We start from the raw sequence: 18991 nt of genomic DNA on the forward strand, positions 1-18991 counted from the left end.
CCTATTCATGTGCATATATTACCCATTTTAATTGGGATGGAGAAATGTCAGATATGGAATTGGCATATAATATCCTGATATTAATGTACATTAATGCTTTGAAGATTCAAATTTAAGGGGCTGCACATAGTGGAATCAGAAGGAACTTTCCTCTCTCTAGGTTATATAAGTTATAGGTGGGCCCACTCCACTGATTGGAGCTCATTGCTAATAAGGGGGCCCCAATCAGTGATTGGGACCAATACAGGATTCCCAAGTGGGCCAGGCCCCTTAGATTAAAGTAGTGGTTCTCAAAATTTTCAGTTTCAGGACCTTTTAAGAACTCTTAAAAACTACCGAGGTCTCAATAGCTCACATATTAATGCATTTACAAATAATAGTAATAAATGCATTACATATTAACATCAAAGCAATGGTACTACATGACATGTAACATCTGAGAAACTTCACAGTATAATCATGAGAATGAGAATGAACAAGATGACATTTTAGTATTATTGTGAAAAAGACATTGACCTTGAAGACCCCTGGGAGAGTCAGACCATGTGGCTAAAAATTTAAATCTAGATAGAAAGGGGCACTTGGGTGGCTCAGTCAGTTGAGTGTGCAACTCTTGATTTCAGCTCAGGTCATGATCCCAGGGTCGTGGGGTCAAGCTATGCTGAGCATGGAGCCTGCTTAAGATTCTCTCTCTCTCTCTCTCTCTCTCTCTCTCCCCCTCTCTCTCCCTCTTTCTCCCTCTCTCCCTCTCTCCCTCCTTCCCCCTCTCCCTCTGCCCTTCCCCCTCTGCCTCTCTCTCTCTCTCTCTCTCTCTCTCTCTCTCTCTCAAATGAAATAAAATAGTAAAATAAATCTAGGTAGAAAGATTGTAAAATAGAGAAGGAGATAATAAACCAGCCTAGATATCTTTCCAGATATCGAGGTAGCCACTGGTTTTCCTGCAAGAACCCTTCTCTGAAGTGAAGTCAAAGGTCTTGATTTTAAAACAAAGCTGTACGTATGCAGGTACACGGGTAAGAGGGTAAAGAAGCCAGGTTGGAGATACACTTTTCATTACCTTAGGACCTTAGCCATAAAAGCAGTTCATCAGCAGGAAAACTTGCTAAAAGTTGGAAACACCATCCAAGCCATGCCAAGGTGCAGAAGAGCCCTGAATGAGTATGTGCTCGCTCCCACAGACTGGAAGAAGTCTGGGGGATAAGTGAGACACTGATCCCCTGGAGCCTGCCTGCATAGGCCACTGGAGGAGGTCAGGATACTCCAGATAATCCTGATGTCAAACATGGGGACATATCTGTGGGGTAGTTCCAGGGAACAGGGAACCCATTCTGTTTCAAATGTCAATAAATCATTAGCTAGAAGGCTTATGTAATTCTACTAGTAGAGTTAAAAGCTCTCAGGATATGCCAGAGACATACTGGAAATCAGTGTCAAGGAATCTAAGTTGGATGGTAAAACCCAAATCTGAAAATTAACTATGAAAAAGAAAAAGCTATTAAATATATATAGCAAACAAAAGTGGGCAAATAAGTAACATTGTTCATCAGTGTAGAGGAGATATAATTGGTTCATAATAAATCTGTTTCTGACAAATGATTTAAAAATTGAGAGGGAGTCATCCTTCCTCCTCCCCCGTTTTTTATACTCAGATAATTTTCAGAAACATTTCCCCGTCTCTAGACTATAGGTTGCGAATCTCTTGATGTGACCAAATTAGTTGTATTTGCAAAAGTTAACTCTAGGGGCGCCTGGGTGGTTTAAGCATCCTTAAGCCTCCAAGTTTGGCCCAGATCATGCTCTTGTGGTCCATGGGTTTGAGCCCCACATAGGGCTCTGTGCTAACAGCCCAGAGTGTGGAGCCTGCTTCAGATTCTGTGTCTCCGTCTCTCTCTGCCCCTCCCCCACTCTCTTTCTCTTTCTCTCTCTCTCAAAAGTAAATAATTTTTTTTTATTTGAAAGTTAACTCTAATTCCCAGAGATCCAGATAAGCTAGAGTATGTTAGTTGACATTTTTTTTTAAATCCCTGGTTTCAAGGCTAGATATGTTGCATTACTGAGTGCTTAGTTTTTCTCTTTCTTTTATGGCCCACCAGCCCACGAGATGGAAAGTGATGGATATTCCTTACTGTTTTACACAGCCATATCCTGCTGGTTGTTCCCCACCTCCGGAACCGTTAAGCGGCAAAAACTCATCATCTGTTAGTAGTGCTGCTGAATTATTCAGGGAAGTCCTTAACCAAAATAAATGGTGACTGTTCCGTCCAATTTCTCCTCCTCCTCACTTCCCCATCTCTTTTCCCCGTGGGCAAATCTTCCAGACTTTCAAGCTTATGATCACTGTGAAAACATGCAGAGAAAATCAAATACCCAAGTAGTTGTGTTGCACTTGGGCTTAAAGTCACTGCTTAGTTTGGAACTGGGATACTTCCAGTAAAGAAGGAAATGTGGTTGAAATGGACATTTGTTTAATAAAGCTTATCTAAGCTTTTTATGATTATCTACAAAGTATGGGAAGGACTCCTGTTGCAACAGGATCAACCTTTTAATTTGTTTGTCCTAAGGCTTCTCACTAGGGTGAGGCTGCTGGTTGTATTCAGTGTCTCTACCCAGCTGCCTCCTCCTCTGTGTGGTTTCTCAGTGCCGTTGCTGCATTCACCCAGAAGTCTCTCCCTTACCCATTTCAAGTCCTGACAGGTCTCTACTTCCTATACAACCTTTTTCTCCCTTCCCTCCTCACATACAATTTTAGGAATCTCCTGCTGGCCCCTCACCAACTTTCATCCCTTTCAAATTTATCCTCTGTGAACACCAAAAGAATAGAAAGGGAGTGGATCCATAGGATGGAGAGAAATAAAGTGATAGGCTGTGGCTTTTCATTATAAATACTTGCAAACAGTTAAACTTTTTGACCATATACTTATAATACTTCAGTGAAAGTGAATTAGTTTGCCATTCTTGATAACTCCATTGTAGTCTCATGAAGATATTGATATGACTGTGTTATTCCTCTATTTAAAACCTTTTGATGGTACCCTGTTGCGTATATGACCTACATGATACCAACATAACCACAGTTATGTATTCCTGTGCTTCTGCACATGCTGCTCCTCTGCCAGGAATGCAGACTCTGTTGGTGAGGAACCTGATCATTGTGTCAGAGTCTTCTCTGGACCGGGGTTTTGCCTGGGACCCCATGGCTGCCCTGGCTTGGTTTTGACAGGCTGCTCGTAGCGCTCTTCCCAGGGTGAGCAGGGATGGATCCGTCTCACATAAACTGAGATGGGCTAACTAAATCCTTTGGGCTTGCCCTCCGTGTTTCCCACAGCAGTCTGAGTTGTCAGCAGAAGAAAGTCCAGAAAAATTAGGAACCTCCCAGCTACATCGTCGGAAAGTCATTTCCTTGAACAAGCAGATTCTGCAGAAGACCAAACATCTGGAAGAGGTTGGTGGCTTTTTTTTTTTATAATTACATTCAAGTAAAATGAAGCTATTCTTCAAGAAGGGAGAAACTGGGGAGGGAGTGAAGATCTTCATGTTAGAATAGAAGTTCTAGAATAGGAATTAGCCTACTACAGCCCTTAGGCCAGTTCAGCTACCACCTGTGTTTGTAAGTCAGGTTTTATTGGAATACATGCACATCTATTTGTTTACATACTTTCTGTGCCCACTTTCAAGCTCCAGGGGCAGAACTGAGTAGTTGCTGCAGAGATCACGTGTCCCAGAAAGCCCAAGATAGTTTACTTTCTGGCCTTTTCCAGATGTGGTTCATAGAGCTTAAAATATTTATCCTCTGACCCGAACTGAAAAGTTTGCCAACGTCTGTTCTAGAAGAAGGTCACATGACAAGAAGAGCATTTATTGGCTCACAAATGTTAACTGAGCACTACTCTGCTAGGCCGTGGGGATGAATGAAGAACAAGTTATCTCTGCTTTTAAGGATCTTAAGATAGCAATGAGGGAACATATTCTAAACAAATACATCACACACACAACACCATTTAATTACAGCTGTGATAAGTGCTTGAAGGAGACTTCTAGAGTGATAAGACAGGGAGACTTGACCTAGCCTCAGTCACAGAGGACTCCTACTGAAAAGATGAATAGGTGTTTGCTGGGCTGTAAGGCTGCATGGGAAGTAGGTGGGGGCTTGGCTGGGAATTTATGGAACAACATGAGCTAGGACCTGGAAGAGGAAGGGTCCTGGCCAGTTTCTGTTTTGTGGCTGGAGAGTCTTAAGTGGGGCAGTTAGTTAGCAGAAGCTGATCAGACAGGACTTCCCAGGGCATGATAAGGTGAATGGAAGCCATTGGAAGGTTTAAGGAAGGGAGTGGCATTATCAGCTTTCATGTTTCAGAGACCATTCTATTTGTTGTGGGAGCATGAGTTCATTGGACTGACTGTTAGGTTGCTGATCTAGTAGTCCAGGCATGAGCTGTTGATGGTTTTGGTGAGGTAGGGGAAATGGAGGAAACAAGTTTATTTTCAAGGGAGCTTTAGGACATGGTATTCTGTATACTTGGTGATGGATGGGACTATTTTGGAAAGACCTTCACATATTCATTCTAGAAAGTAGAGTTTGACTCAGGAACAATCAATAGAGGATAAAAAGTTGTTACATGCTTCAGTTGCATTGGCAGTACGCTTTAATTAATTAGAAAAGCATGTGTAGCAGAAGATTATGGGAATGAATACAGCTTCGTAAAGAACCGTTCACCAGTAGTTCCTATAATAATTGATTTCCAAAAATGGGTGCCATTTGGCATTTTGAACTTGTACATTTTTTATCCTTTCAAGTCTCACGTATTCAAAAGATATTAATACATCAAATGGGCTTGCTCGATCATTTTTTGTTTGAATTTGTTCTGTTGGAATTTGTTCTACCACAGCTGAACAAATAGTAGGTTGGGTTTGCCAAAATGCCTTGGATAATAAGCAAACAAGGATACAAAGATTGTGATTTGATTTCTGTTTTATTATTTAGACATTTTAACTCATAGCTCAGAGAGTATCCTCTCTACTCCTGACCCTTGCCATTATGATAAGAACCTGAAAGTGATCGGTTCAAAAAGAACTCATCACAGAATCAAGATAAGCCTGAATTAGGGATGATGCTTCTTTATCATAATGTCTTTACCCTCAGGAGGGAGATCGTTTTGAAGATACCGCAGACCCCATGAGGCAGAGTATCTCAGCATGAATGTTTGCTTTTTCTCTCCCATCTAAACTTGGGGATAAGGGGTGCTAAGTGTCATTGCAGTGGCAGTCCCGGAGCATACTCAGCTGAAGGGGCAGTCCTCGCTGACTCAGGTCTGTTTTGCAGTTGGTCCAGAACCTATGGGTACCATGCACCTGTTATTTTTCAGGCACACTGCCCGTATGTGGCAGGCTCTGTAAAGGACAGCGGTAATTATTACTGCAAGTAGTGCTCTTAATGATGACCAGCACGTGCAGTAGTCCCTAGCCACGTAGCTAGTCAGCTGGACAAGGAAAATGATGAAGGGAGGGAAATATTTGCCAAGGTCACTTATCACGTATGAGTTAGGGGTCTCAGATGATAAAAAGAGAGTTCCAAGGATGAAATGAAAATATAAACAGGAATGCACTTATATGAACCAAAGCCTTATGCAGACATAAGGAATAAAAGATTAGAAATCTTCTCAAGTATAGAAATGAATGTAAAGATTGAAAACCAACATCAACACTTTCATAAACATTTTTTTCTCAAAATGTTTTGAGCTATAATAATATGCCTTTTTCATTTCTAGATAATTTGCTGCACCCATTTTAATTTGGAATGTCCTATCAAAATAAACAAACAAACAAACAAACAAACATTGTTGCCAAAGTTTAAATTTGACTTTGCTCTTTGACAAAAGGTTGCTCTTCCTAAATTTGCCCTTCTGCAAAAAGTGTCCACCTCTGGACTTGCAGGTCTGCAGAGTTCCTTCACCTCCTAGTAGTCTCTGATTCTGTCCACCAGAAGTCACAGCGTCGGCAACAAGCCTCTTGTGTGAGAATCCAGGTCTCTGGAGCGGCAGCCCCAGCTCCTTCCTCTGTCACCCTCCTGGACTGCCTCCCTGGCCACCTCACCCCGCCTTCACTCACTTCTTGGTGAGCACTGAACAGCGAGTCATAATGAGAGACCATATACTCCACACACCTGTGTGTGAAGGTCTGCTACACACATTTTTTGTCCCTATCCATTTTTAATAGCTTTAACCACTTTTAAAAATTACAGGTTATAGTACAAGCTCACTGTAAATAAACCAAATAGTATGGAACTATATCATGAAATGAAGGTCCGCCCTCCCCCAAAATATGACAGTCCCCTCTACTCTTTGAAAAGGCCACTGTTTTTGAGAACTTTGCAAACACTTGTATATGCCCATTTACCTGGGGAGAACGGGTTGTCTGACTACAATATTCAGTTCATTTTTCACTTATTCTAAGACAGATGTCTCTCCGTCAGTAGTGATAATGGCTAATAAGGACTTTTTTACTGAGTACTTACAAAGTGCTTTTCAAACTCATTCATTCTTCTCACACAACATCCTTGTGGAAGGGGTACTATTATTTTCCTCATTTTACAAAGAAGGAAACAGAGAAGTGAGGTAGTTCGGCCTGTGATCACACATCTTTCTAATGGTGAAACCAAAACTTTGACATATAAATATACCTCATTCTTTCTAATTGACTGCATAGTGTGATGTAGCGCATGTGTAATATAATTTATTGTACCTGCCCCCATTCATGGGTATGTAGATTGTTTCAGGTTCCCCCTCTCCACTGCAAATTTATGTATCTCTTTGTACAGTCATCTTTGTGCAAATATGTAAGTATTCCTGTAAGATAGATTTTAGGAAGTAGAATTGCTGGGTCAAAAAATAAATGCATTTTTTATTTTGCTAGAAGCCATCAAATTATTCACCAGTTATTTTGCCAGTTTATATTTCCACCAGTAGTATATGAGAGAATCCAAACTCCTTAAATCCAAGAACTCCTCATCCAAGGTCATGCAGGTGGAAGGCAACCCAGATATACTCTCGTGGCCTTGATGATAACCCTGGGGAGGGTTCTAGCCCAATAGACCAATGGGAGGAGGGGCAAAAGCAAGAGAAGGAATAAAGAGCTTCTCTGGGTACAAGGGAGTGTGCTGCAGAGGCATAGAGCTGGGACGCAGCTAGTACGTAACTGAGAAGAAACCTGAGACTGAGGAAGGAAAGAGGAACCCAGAAATGGAGTGGTAGCCAGCTACTGAATTTAGAGGTGAGTCTAGGGTTTAATGATGAAGAAGAAAATAGGGGTAGGAGAATCATGAAGGATTCCAGTAAGATGAAGAGCTCAGCTAAGCTACTGGGACATCCTGTTGGAGAAAAGATGGTCAGATGAGCAGATGAAAAGACCTCTTATGAAATCAGTTAAAGAGGAGAGATGAGTCTTCTCTAATTAGAAGGCTACATCTCTGCCAAGACCCAGCCTGCTTGAGTCTTTGTTGTGATGCCTTCCTTAGACTCCCCGTGAGCCAGGCTCTTTCCTTGGGCCTCCCCCAGGTCTGGCCCTGCCCCAGCTATTCTCATACTCTAATCCCCAGTTTCCTGGTCCAGCGCCTTGAGTGCAGGGACTGTTCCCTGTTCATCATCTCCTCCCACACACCTCATGTGAGCGGAGCATGAGGTAAATGTCAAATGGCAGCTGGTCAGGCACATGGTTGAGAGGTGGGCAGCAAGGTGGGTGAGGCAGGTGGGAAATGCCAGGAGCCCTTCCTGGAGCCACAAAAGAGCTTCAAGAGTTCAACCACTAGTGTTTCAAGAGAAAAACTTTCTCCAGAAATACTCTTCTCTACCAGTTATACAACCAGGCCAATGGAAGTTCTCATTGCACAGATGGCTCCTTTGAAAAGGGAGAAGCCAGAGCCCACCTGCTTCCCTCCTTTGTCACTTTTGCTCTCTGCTTGAGTTGGCTTCTTGATAGGCCTCGTGGAAGTGTAACCATCCATCAGTCATGGAGACTAGAAGCATGATTTAGGAGTCATGATTCTGAAGGCGACATAACTGTTAATAGGTTGCTTACAGGTTCAAGGATGGGGCACATTATTTTGAAGCAGTCATTGAGACTCAGAGTAAAATTTCTCATTGTTAATATGTACTCAGGTAACAGCCAAAGAGCCCGATATCATTTTCTGCCACTTCCCCTTTTCAGAGTGGCTCTGGACTTTTGGTGAACGTTTTCAGATTTCTGAAAGTTCACAGACAGCACAAGATATACCTTTTAGTGAGGAAAAGCGACATGACATTTTGCAGATGTACGTTTACAATTATGTAACTTTGAACAGTAAAGGTAATTCATTTTCTTTCTCTTAGCGTTGGAAGTCCTGAATTCTTTCTTCTATCTGAGATTGTTTGCCAGCCTGTCATAGTCTGTGCTAGAATCCTGAGTGCTGAAATGCAGTTTGTATTCTGTGAATGGGCACGCTGGTTGGTTAACCAAACTGAGTGTAGACAAACAAACATCAGACCTGAATTTGAATCCTGGCCTTATCAGTTAATAGCTGTGAAACTTGCCATCAAGTAACTTAACCCCTCTGAGCCTTTATTTCCTCATCTGTAAAATAAGAATAATGTCAGAGCGCCTGGGTGGCTCTGTTGGTTAAGCCTCCAACTCTTGATTTAGGCTCGGGTCGTTATTTCACAGTTCCTTAGATCAAGCCCCTTGCCAGGCTCTGCACTGACAGCACAGAGCTTGCTTGGGATTCTCTCTCCCTCTGTCTTTCCCTCTCTCTCCGTCTGTCTGTGTCTCTCTCTCTGCCCTCTCAAAATAAATAAGTAAACATTAAAAAAATAAAGTAAGAATAATGTCTTCTTCCGTTGAATTTAAGGATTCAATGATAGAACTTACGCAGAATATCTAGCATATCACCTGACATGTAGTTGGTGCTAATTATATGAATTTTTTTCTTCACTTGTTGACAGCCATTCTAAAATTCCCACATTCGCTCAGTTTAAGTGTCTTCTGAGTTTCCATTTTCCCGTGTGTGAGACAGGGATCCACCCATAGCTGTGCTGCTGTAAGGATCGAATGAGATCAGGTATCTCCTCTTTGTTTTATAGCTGCAGGCAAGTCACACCAGCCTACAAGCCAGATATGATGAAACCAAGAAAACTCTGACAGAGGTGAGTAGATCTGCAGAGCTGCTTTTGGCCTGCACCCCTAATGGAATGCCTTGTATCATCAGTCTGTGGGGAGGCATCACTGTCCACTTCTCAGGGCTCAGGGCCGTCTGGGGACATGGGACCAGCTCACAGTATGACCCCTGCAGCCAGTTTATCCACACTGTCATGGGCTGTGAAGCATCGGGAAAGGCTTCCCGAGGAAGGCCAGCCCAGTCAGCAGGGCACAGGCCACGTAGAATTTGGGGGGGCCGTGCCCAGTAAGTGGGCCCGGCTCCTCTACAGGCCCACAGATTGTAGAATAGCTTCAAAGTACTGAATTCCTTAAGAACAAGAAGGCTTCTTTTCATAAGATGAGAGAACTACAGAAGGCTGTAATTTGTTGTTCAGCATTGCTGGTTATCTTCCGGGCCGAATGGGGGGGCAGGGGGGCGGTGGGTATATTTCGAAGCACATGATGCGTTTTCTACCCCAGGTTTGGAGTCTGCCATCTCACATGGGCGTTTACAGTGTGGCTCACCTACTACTTGTGATGGCCTGGGAGACTAGGCCAGGAAAACAAATGCTTCTGATGCCAGCCCTGTCACGAGAGGAGTTTACATATTTCTGTCCCTCGTGTTTCCATAGAGAGCTATCCTCCTCTGGATCGGAAAAGCTCTCCTCATGGTGATTTTGGTGCCAGAGCGATAGCCACACTCTACAGGGGCCTCCTACAGGGGCCCCACCTAGTACTTTCCGAACCACATGGAAGCAGGACTGGTCTTAACAACCTCTCTGACACTAAGGCAGTGCCCCCCTCCCTTTTTTGTAATTTCACACGAAACGTGCCCATTTCAAATTCTTATTTCTATAGCTATATGTAGCACTCAGCTCACTGCCTTGCTGTCAACCTGACAAAACTTTTTAATTCTGACCTGGGCCAGTCTTTTCAGTTATTGTCAGAACGTTTGAAAAGGGCAGGCAAAAGAACGGCAGAATGAGGTTTTTTGTCATGCTTCCCAGAGAAGCCTGTGTCGCATTTGGACAGATGCGCTTTCTTCACACTGCTCTGCGACTACCTTCCTATGGGCTGGATGGCAGACTCCTGGGGCAGAGCCCCTGCTGCTGTCTAAATGTTACTGCCACAGAGTCTCTGGCGTGAAGTTTGCCAAGTCATGGATCAGTTTTTGTATAACCATCTGGGAGAGATTAAAGGCAAAGGATCTTGATATCAATTTCCTAAGACACTTGTATGTCTTAGGGTATCAATCCCAAGTGGCTCTAAAGGCATTTCTTTGTACTAAACACTAAATCAGGTATTTGCTGAGCTCCATGTGCTGGGACGTAGAGGAAGTGATTTAAGTCAGTGATAGGAGATCGCCTCTTATCCTCAGGTAATAATAGCAGCCACCATCAGGATGTGCTGGCTGTGCTCTGGGCCCCTCACCTGTATCAGTCCGTGGACTGTCTGTAACAACACTAGCAGCACTGTTTTCATCCCTGTCGTGTAGCTGGGGACTTTACAGCTACACCGAGGGTGCCGGGATTCCAGTGCTGGCTGTCGGGCACCAAAGACCTTGCTGAGAGCTCGCTCTCTCGTGGGGCGGTCAAACTAAGTCCCGTCTAGGAAAATGGGAAGCCGTATAAAACCTAGCATTCAGCAACTTCTGAAGAAGCCTGGCTGGTCAGAGTCCTGAAGACCAGACCCCTGAGCAAGCAATGAACTTCACCTTTGGGCCTCTGCCTCCTTATCTGTTCAAGTCAAGGATTGGGCAAAACGAGCATTCTGACCCCTCTCACCTTTTCAGCAAAACCTGCCCTTCCAGGATAACCTGGTGGCACTGAAAACCTGGGGAGACCTGTCTTTCCAGTAAATTTAGTAAAGTAGAGATGGCAGGGAAGGTCAAGGACAGACAACAGCCCATGACACCTGTGGGGAGGCTACGTGCTCCTGCATCACCAGGCCGCCGGGTTCTGGCCTGTCCATGTTTTAATTTCAGCAGTCGCAGCTTTAATTTCCTACGTGTGAGGTTTCTTCTTTGTAGTATGTGCAGTATTCTCTCCCACCTCTCTAAGGGCATCCATCATGTCGAAAGTTTTTCTTGATCTATAAACAATTTCTTCAGATCAAAATTGATTTGTTCAGTTTTATTTTTCTCATTTGTGGTTCTGTCTTACATGTTGGGTAATTCTTGGTGGTATGCTTATCTTTGGTTCTGAAACTTCCTATTACCGGCTGTGTGGATTCTGTATCCATTTTATGAAGCCTGCTTTGCTTTCCGTGATTGTTCTAGAAGGGTGGGTCCTACTGCTGGGTGAGATCAGCCGGTAGTATGTGATTTGGGGGGGCACTCCACCTTTCTCCTGGGCATTACGGATTCTGGGAGCCCGCCTGCCTCTGAGGCTTGAGCTCCAGCTCATCGTTAGGGGAGCCAGGCTTCACTGCTTAGCGCAGCTGGCTCTCCTACTGCGATGCCAGCCCTGCAGACCATCCTTCCTGTGTCTGCTGATCCCACCCAGCAGGCCTCCTCAGCCCCACCTTTCCAGCAGCCGTCTTCTTGTCCCTGCAGTACCTGCTCGCATGTTTAAACATAATCGTCTGTTTTTCTTAGGACTTTGGCAAGAAGGGCTTTTTGCAACTTGTGCTTGGTCTTCCGTTTTCAACTAGTATCCTTAGAACTTTTTATCTTGTTGTTTTGAGTAGGTAACACATTCACACAGTTCAAAATTCAAAAAGTATAATAGTTGTATCACTGTAACCCAGCCATATAGTTACCCTCTCCAGAGGATCACCAGTTTCTTGTGAATCTTTTTACAAATACTTCATGCGTATATCCTTTTATACATGTACACATTCGATATATACATTCCTTTATACACATTGGAAACACATGGGAATCAACATTTTGTACGTCATTTTCTTCCAACTAACAGTAGATGCTAGAGGTCGTCATAAAAGAGATGCTTTTTTCTTACTCTTTTTAGCACCTTTGTATTCTATTGTATACGTGTAGACCGCATAAATGGAAATCTGAGTTTCTTTAAAATTTCTTTTTTTAAATCCTCACTCTGACTCAGAAAAAGAAAGTGAAATTACTCAAGAAGATAGATTTAACCCTACCCCTGCTGATAGCCATGACATTGGTGTTGTGGAATTTAAGCCAGGTCTGTCTCTCATAGCCTATTTTACTTCCCTCTTCATACCGACCTACTGAAAGGCACCTGCCGTCGGCCTTACTCTGGCTTTCCATCCGTGTGCTGCTGTGATTTAAAGTTATTGCCAAGATTTCCTTCACCAACAGAATGTGTCCCAATGGGTCTGGTTTTGACCATGTTATCCTCTCCACCCCCGTCCTGTTTCTCTTGTGCACCTGTTTTTTCCGTGTACATCTGGGTCCACTGGGCTTGGCCAGCTGTCAGAAGTGGGGGACAGATGTGAGCCCGGGGGGGGGGGAGGATGCACGCGCTCACTCTCCTGTCCCCCCCAAGTGTCTAGCAGCCACGCCTCTTTTCTGTCTCACAGTTGAAGAGCTACAGTGAGAGACTGGACAAGGAGCAAGCAGCCCTGGAGAAGATAGAATCGAAAGCTGATCCAAAGTAAGACGTTTCCACGTGTGTTTACTTTCCCTTTGAAGAAAGTGACTCTGCCTGGTGTTTACTTTCCCTTTTTCCTGGTGTTCCCTTTGAAGAAACTGACTCTGCCACAGTGCCTGGTGGCTTATTTTGTTTGAACACAGGACTGAGGAGCTGAGGGTCTGGCCCCATGCGGGTCGGTTCAGTTCACATGCCCCATGCAGAATGTGGTGACTCCCCATTGCTCCGGCACGAGCTGAGAGGCTTGGGCCGTACTGAGTTGGCCACCTCGTTCTCCTAATTCCTGTTGGGAGCAGAAGCAACACACTTTTCGTTTTGCTTTTGCTTTTTTGTTTTTCTGGTTTTTTAATTTTCATACAGTTTTTTATTTCAGAGAGAGAGCATGTGCAAGCGGGAGAGATGGGCGGGGGTGGGGGGGGCGGTGGTGGGGGAGAGAGAATCTTAAGCCGGCTTCACACTCAGCACAGAACCCTACCTGGGGCTCGATCCCAGGACCCTGGGATCATGACCTGAGCTGAAATCAAGAGCTGGATGCTCAACCGACTGAGCCAACCAAGCGCCACCTTTGTTTTTCTGGTTTTAAAAACCAAATAATCCGTTCACAGAACAAAATGGCATGTGGTGAAAGTCTCCCTCTCACCCGTGTCCCCAGCCACCCAGTTCTTCTCCTTGGAGTCAACCCTTGTTACCAGTTTTTTACCGGCAGCATTCCAGCCCTGCATCCTTGGGATTCAAGGTGCAGTCTTTTTTTTTTTTTTTTTTACTCAAAGAATAGATGCTGGTTTTTTTCCTTCATTTTTATTAGTTTTTTTAATTGTCTTTAAACAATTTAAATAAAGTGTAAGACACACTGACATTTGACTTTTTTGGCACCAAAGTGTTTAGGTGCCAGGTAAAATCTCCCTGAATGATACTGTAAATCATAAAAAGCTTCAGGCACAGATTGAGCAGTCCCAGATTTGAAGGACATTTTTAGCAAAGAAGGCACAGATTACTTGGCTTTATAATTAGCAACGCTTCTTTCATGATATGGAGCAAAGTATTGTCAGATACTTGACATTTTTATTTTCAAATTAATTCTTCTAATGACCGTAAGTAATTTGTCTCCTTTGCGTGGAAATTAAAAACTGTGTGATGGCGTCTATGCTCTGAATACTGTTGAGTAATTGGTACAAGTAGATGCAGTATTCTTGAAACTCATTGATGTTTCTGCAGTTGACATTTTAATTCTAGATTCTGTGATGTTTGTTTGGATGTGGCCTGATGGACTTGAGTATATAAATGAATGATAATGTCAGTTAAATGGGAGTCATTATCATTTGTGGAGAACCCATTAGACACTCTGGAGAGAGACAAAGGAAATTTAAAAGGGAGTTTCTCTTTAGCTGGGGACTTGGTTTTAGGTGTGATTCATAAAATCATAATAGCTTTCCATATGTCATTGTTTGGTCTTTTCTCTTCAGCATCCTGCAGAACCTGAGAGCACTTGTAGCCATGAATGAAAACCTGAAAAGTCAGGAACAGGAGTTTAAAGCACATTGTCGAGTAAGTGTTGCTTGATGTGAGCAGATCTTGAACCAGGACTCTTGTGAAATGTCACCACCCCTTGTGCTGTTGTGGCATCCGACTCCAGTGCAGTCGAAAACATAGATTCATGGAGCAGTTCTGTGTCAGTTGTGTAAGATGAACGGGGCCCTATGGTGGGTACCCGCCACTCTGAGGAGACTGGAAGTGAGTCACATAGGTCACTGTGTGTGTCAAACCCCCAAACTGAGAGCACAGCCTAACAAACACTGTGTTCTAATTTATATGTATATTTAGAAGTCTTATAAAGTGTGAAAGAATAACATCACGTGAACCCAGGCCTGTCCTGTAAACCTGGAATGTCTGGGGGTCCTGTGATAAGTCCTCACTCCTGGTGGTCACTAGAGGGGCGGTGCGGGCACAAGTCCATTCGCCAGCTTGTCTGCATTTTGTAAATGTTCATATCGCCTTTAAAGGAGGAGATGACACGGCTGCAGCAGGAAATCGAAAACCTGAAAGCCGAGAGAGTGCCAGCTGGAGATGAAAAGGTAAATACAGGCTCGGAGGGAGTCCTCAAGACTGTTAGGTGCTGTTGTGACTTATCAGCGGGAGGATTTCTGGAGGACTGACCGGCAAAAAGTCTGATGCTAAAAAGGACTGACCAGTTTCCCTCAACCTGGTCCTCTGAACACATGCTTCTCCACTGTTTTCATCACAGAATTTTCTTAGATTTCCATCCCTCTCCTTAGATTTCCATCCCTCTCATTTACCCTCTGGTCTGGCTCCCCCTCCACTTAGGGAAGGGGTGTTTCTAGGAACCTTCTTCAAAGAGCAACCTGTTCTCTAAATTTTGTACCAGTTTACTCACTTCATCCTCCGCTGCTGCCTGGAGACATGCCCTGCCCCTAAAAGGCAGCAGTAAGCAAGGAACAAGGCGTAGTGTTAGAGCTCCAGCATGACTGGAGCATTGCTGGATGTCACCAGCTGGCTCTCAGGACACAGGACTTGCTCTTCTTGAAAGTCATTGATGTTTCCGCAGTTGACGTTTTAATTCTGGATTCTGTGATGTTTGTTTGGATGTAGCTGGCTCTCAGGACACAGGACTTGCTCTTCTGGGGAGCCAGTGGGAATTTCCGCTGAAAGTTAAGTTAGGGGCAGCTGGGTGGCTCAGTTGGTTAAGCGTCTGACTCTTAATGTTGGCTCAGGTCAAGATCTCACAGTTTGTGAGTCCGAGCCCCACATCGGGCTCTGCGTTGTCAGCGTGGAGCCTGCTTGGGATTCTGTCTTCCTCTCTCTCTGCCCCTCCCCTGCTCGCTCTCAGTCTCTCTCAAAAATAAAGAAAATAAATAAATAAACTTAAAAAATAATTTTTTTTTAAGTGAAAACACAGGCCAGAGAAAAAGTTTGTGTCTCTCACCAAGTAAGACTAGGGATTACTGGTTTTGTTTTTCCTTGTCACACTTCGTTCTAAGCTCTTCCCCTGAGGCCCCAAGTGCTTACGATGCAAGACACAGGAGCTGGTTGTCTCAGAGCCCATTGACTGCACCCTCTCCCTTTAGATCCAGTTCAGGCAGCTCAAAGCTCAAGGAGGAGAAGAGGCTGGTTCAAGCCACCCAGCACCAGTCCATGTACCCTAGCTCAGGGACCGTGCTCCTGGCTGTGCAGGATGTATGTCTTGGAGGTGTCTCCATGCTGGCAGGATGGGACTGGCACGGGAGAGTAGCAGAATCTGACCGTGCAGTGCAGCAGTGTTCTGGAACCTTCATCGCACAGCCAGCCTCTCTGGTTTTTCTAAAACTTTGAGGCTCAAATCGTCAGCTCAGCCACTGAGTTTGCATAAATCAGACTTTCAAGATCATATTTCTCTTCTTAGCAATCACATCTTGTTGGAGGGATTATTACATTCAAAGACAGTTGCAGTTTGTTTGTTGTGACACACATGTAAGAACAATTTAAAATCTGGGGCCCATAGGCATGGTCCATGAACTGTCCCCCACCCCTTCCTACATCTAGACCCTCAGCTTCTGTTCCATACCTCTTACTCAGGAAGGCTGTTCATTACTTTTCATCATTTCAGACCCTGTCTTCTGGAGATCCACATGGTGCCCTAACCCCTGTGATGACTCATAATGTAAGTACGTACCCAGTCTCAGGACTGCCATTGCCCTCCCCGGGAGTGGCCGCCAGCATTGTACCTTCCCCTGACAGTTTTCACACCTGCTTTAATTTTCACTATGACCACGTCTTCGTGTGTGGGCTCTCAGGGGCATTGCCCCATTTCACACACCTGGCCCCTCAGACGGAAGCAGGGTCTAACCAGTGATCGCCCTGAAGGCCGCCATTCTGGGGGGTTTTCTCCCAGACTTTGTTCAGGCGTTCTGTGTTTGCTCTGGTGTCCCAGCTGAGAAGGCGAGAGGCCTGCCCTGGCCACACCTGCTGGTCCCAACCCACAGGCTTGGAGGGGTAGGGGTGATGCAGAGCGAGGAAACTGTCCCTATGGTACTACATTCCAAGGTCAGCACACCCTAAGGGACCCAACAGGAAATAGCTTCAGCTTTGTGTGCCAACTCCGCTACCCGAAGCCATCCGAAGCCACGGTCCGTATGTAAATGAAAGGACATGGCTTTGTTCCTATAAAACTTTATTTACAAAAATAGGCAGAGAGGTGAATTTGGCCCACAGGTTGTTAAACCAGTTAAACCAGTTTCTTGTAATTCAGTGCTGTCCAAAAGAACGCTGTGCAGTGATGACCATGTTCTGTGTCCACACTGTTCACTCTGACAGCCACTAGCTCCTTGTGTGGCCCCTGAGCACTGGAAGCGTGGCTGTCGTAATTGAGAAACTGAATATTTTTAAAATTTCAGTTAAAGTAAATTTAAACAGCCACATGTAGCTAGTGGCTCTCATGTTGGATAGTGTAGCTCTAAGTAGAAACGTAGAAAGCAAATCCAGCGTCACTGTAAACGCAGATACCTAGAACAAGAGATTCTTTAATAATTACTTCCTTATCATTGTAGATTTTGGTGGCAGGCATAAATTTGGGGGATACTCCACTTAAGAACACTAGATTTCACCTAGACCCCAGAAGAAGGAAGAATTGTAATAAAGTGATGTGAAAGAGCCTCAAGGGTCTTACATAACACAGGGACCCAGACCCTAAACTCAGCCATTGGAGAAAAGACATTTGGGGCCTCAGAATGGAAAGATGTGACAAAAATATTCAATTTCAGGGGTATCTGGGTGGTTTTGTTGGACGTCTGACTCTTAATTTTGGCTCAGGTCATGATCCTAACCTGACTCATGGGATCGAGCCCAGCATCAAGGTCTGCACTGAGTGTGGATCTGCTGAAGATTCTCTGTCTCTCTCTCTCCCTCTCTCTCCTCTCCCCCTCTGCCCCTTCCCCTACTCACGCTCTCTCTAAAAAAAAAAAAAAAAAAATTTCACTTTCAAAAGACTTCATTGAAGAATCAAAGTTTCCTGCTCTTAGATGGTTGTGTCCTTTTCCAATTTTTAGGAAGACCTAGACAAACGGTATAATATGGAGAAAGAGAAACTTTACAAGATCCGTTTACTACAGGTAAGTGAAAGCACGAACAACAAGATAGATAAATATACCTAACTAGGTATGAATGTCCTGTAGCAGAACTAGGAATTGTCAGTATCTAAAAACGAGGTTGGTACTGAGGCTGCCTTCTGCAGGGTAACTACGTGGTTTAAGATAACAATAACACCTCACGTCAGTGTGTTACTTTCCTTCATGTTCATTGATCCTGACCCGGGGTGGAGAGTAGGTTTTAGCCCCATTTTCTGTATGAAGAAGCTGACTCAGATCCATTCCGCGCTTGTCCAGAGTCAAGCAGCTGGTGAGTGCCAGAGCCGGCATTCAAGTTCTAGTGCTCTCGTACAGTGCCCATTTTGGCTGTCTTGTTTGATAACCTTGGAGGTTTGTAAGAAAGCCATTAAATATGGGGGAAGTAGGTTTTAGAGTTGGTCCCAAAGATAAATGGACATAATGTCAAAATTGCGTGGTAAAATCCCTTACATTGCCAGGATCTGACTCACGGAAGCTCAGAAGCCAAGACTTAACTTCTGTTGTACTTTGGCTTGGGCCTACTTCCCGTTCCCTGGGAAGAGAAAGCCAGGCTCTGATGGGAATGGCCAAAGGGCTGCCGGGGCTGGTGAGCCCTCATTTCTCCTGTCTCTGGCTGTTGCTTCTTTTGCTGAGCTATTTGGTGAAATTTGGATATGTCAAATTCATCCTTGATACAAGGACACTGCTAATCTTTAAAGAAACAGAATTAAATAAAATCAGGAAAACACAGCTGCATACTTGAAAATTTGTGACTGTGTGCTTACAGTATATTCAGGGTTGCCTTAGGTCCCAGGAATAGTAAATGGGATGCCAGGTCCCAGTCTTCTGGGAGCTGGCTGGCTGTTTGAGAACCAAGATATGTGCATATACATCAAAGTACGAGGGTGTTTATATGCAAACTGCCTATTGTGGGCAGCTTCAAACTGGCTAAAGGGAAGCTACCATAGTCCTGCTGAGGGGCTGAGCCAGAGCAGGGGCCATGGGGATGGGCAGAAATGACCTGGCACAGGAAAGACTGAGGAGCTGTATCTGATAGGACCTAGCATCAATTGGGTCAGAGAAACAGAGGAGTCATGGATGGTACTTGAATTTCTGACTCAGGCTGTAGGGTGGATACTTGTGTTATTCACTGAG

The 18991-nt window shown here is 44.4% G+C and overlaps 1 protein-coding gene across 4 annotated transcripts in view; it reads left to right on the plus strand.

The window, feature by feature from the left end:
- The window catches only part of CCDC93 (coiled-coil domain containing 93), a 96942-nt gene that overhangs the window by 54145 nt on the left and 23806 nt on the right, over positions 1–18991 (plus strand). For all 4 annotated transcript variants that reach the window (XM_053214917.1, XM_053214916.1, XM_053214919.1 and 1 more), the window contains 7 exons: positions 3326–3442; positions 9108–9170; positions 12670–12743; positions 14204–14285; positions 14741–14812; positions 16342–16395; positions 17780–17842. In XM_053214917.1, coding sequence (XP_053070892.1) covers positions 3326–3442; positions 9108–9170; positions 12670–12743; positions 14204–14285; positions 14741–14812; positions 16342–16395; positions 17780–17842 — 525 coding nt within the window. The remainder of the gene's footprint in view (positions 1–3325; positions 3443–9107; positions 9171–12669; positions 12744–14203; positions 14286–14740; positions 14813–16341; positions 16396–17779; positions 17843–18991) is intronic.

Source organism: Acinonyx jubatus, chromosome C1 (genome assembly GCF_027475565.1).
Source record: "Acinonyx jubatus isolate Ajub_Pintada_27869175 chromosome C1, VMU_Ajub_asm_v1.0, whole genome shotgun sequence".
Lineage (NCBI taxonomy): Eukaryota > Metazoa > Chordata > Mammalia > Carnivora > Felidae > Acinonyx > Acinonyx jubatus.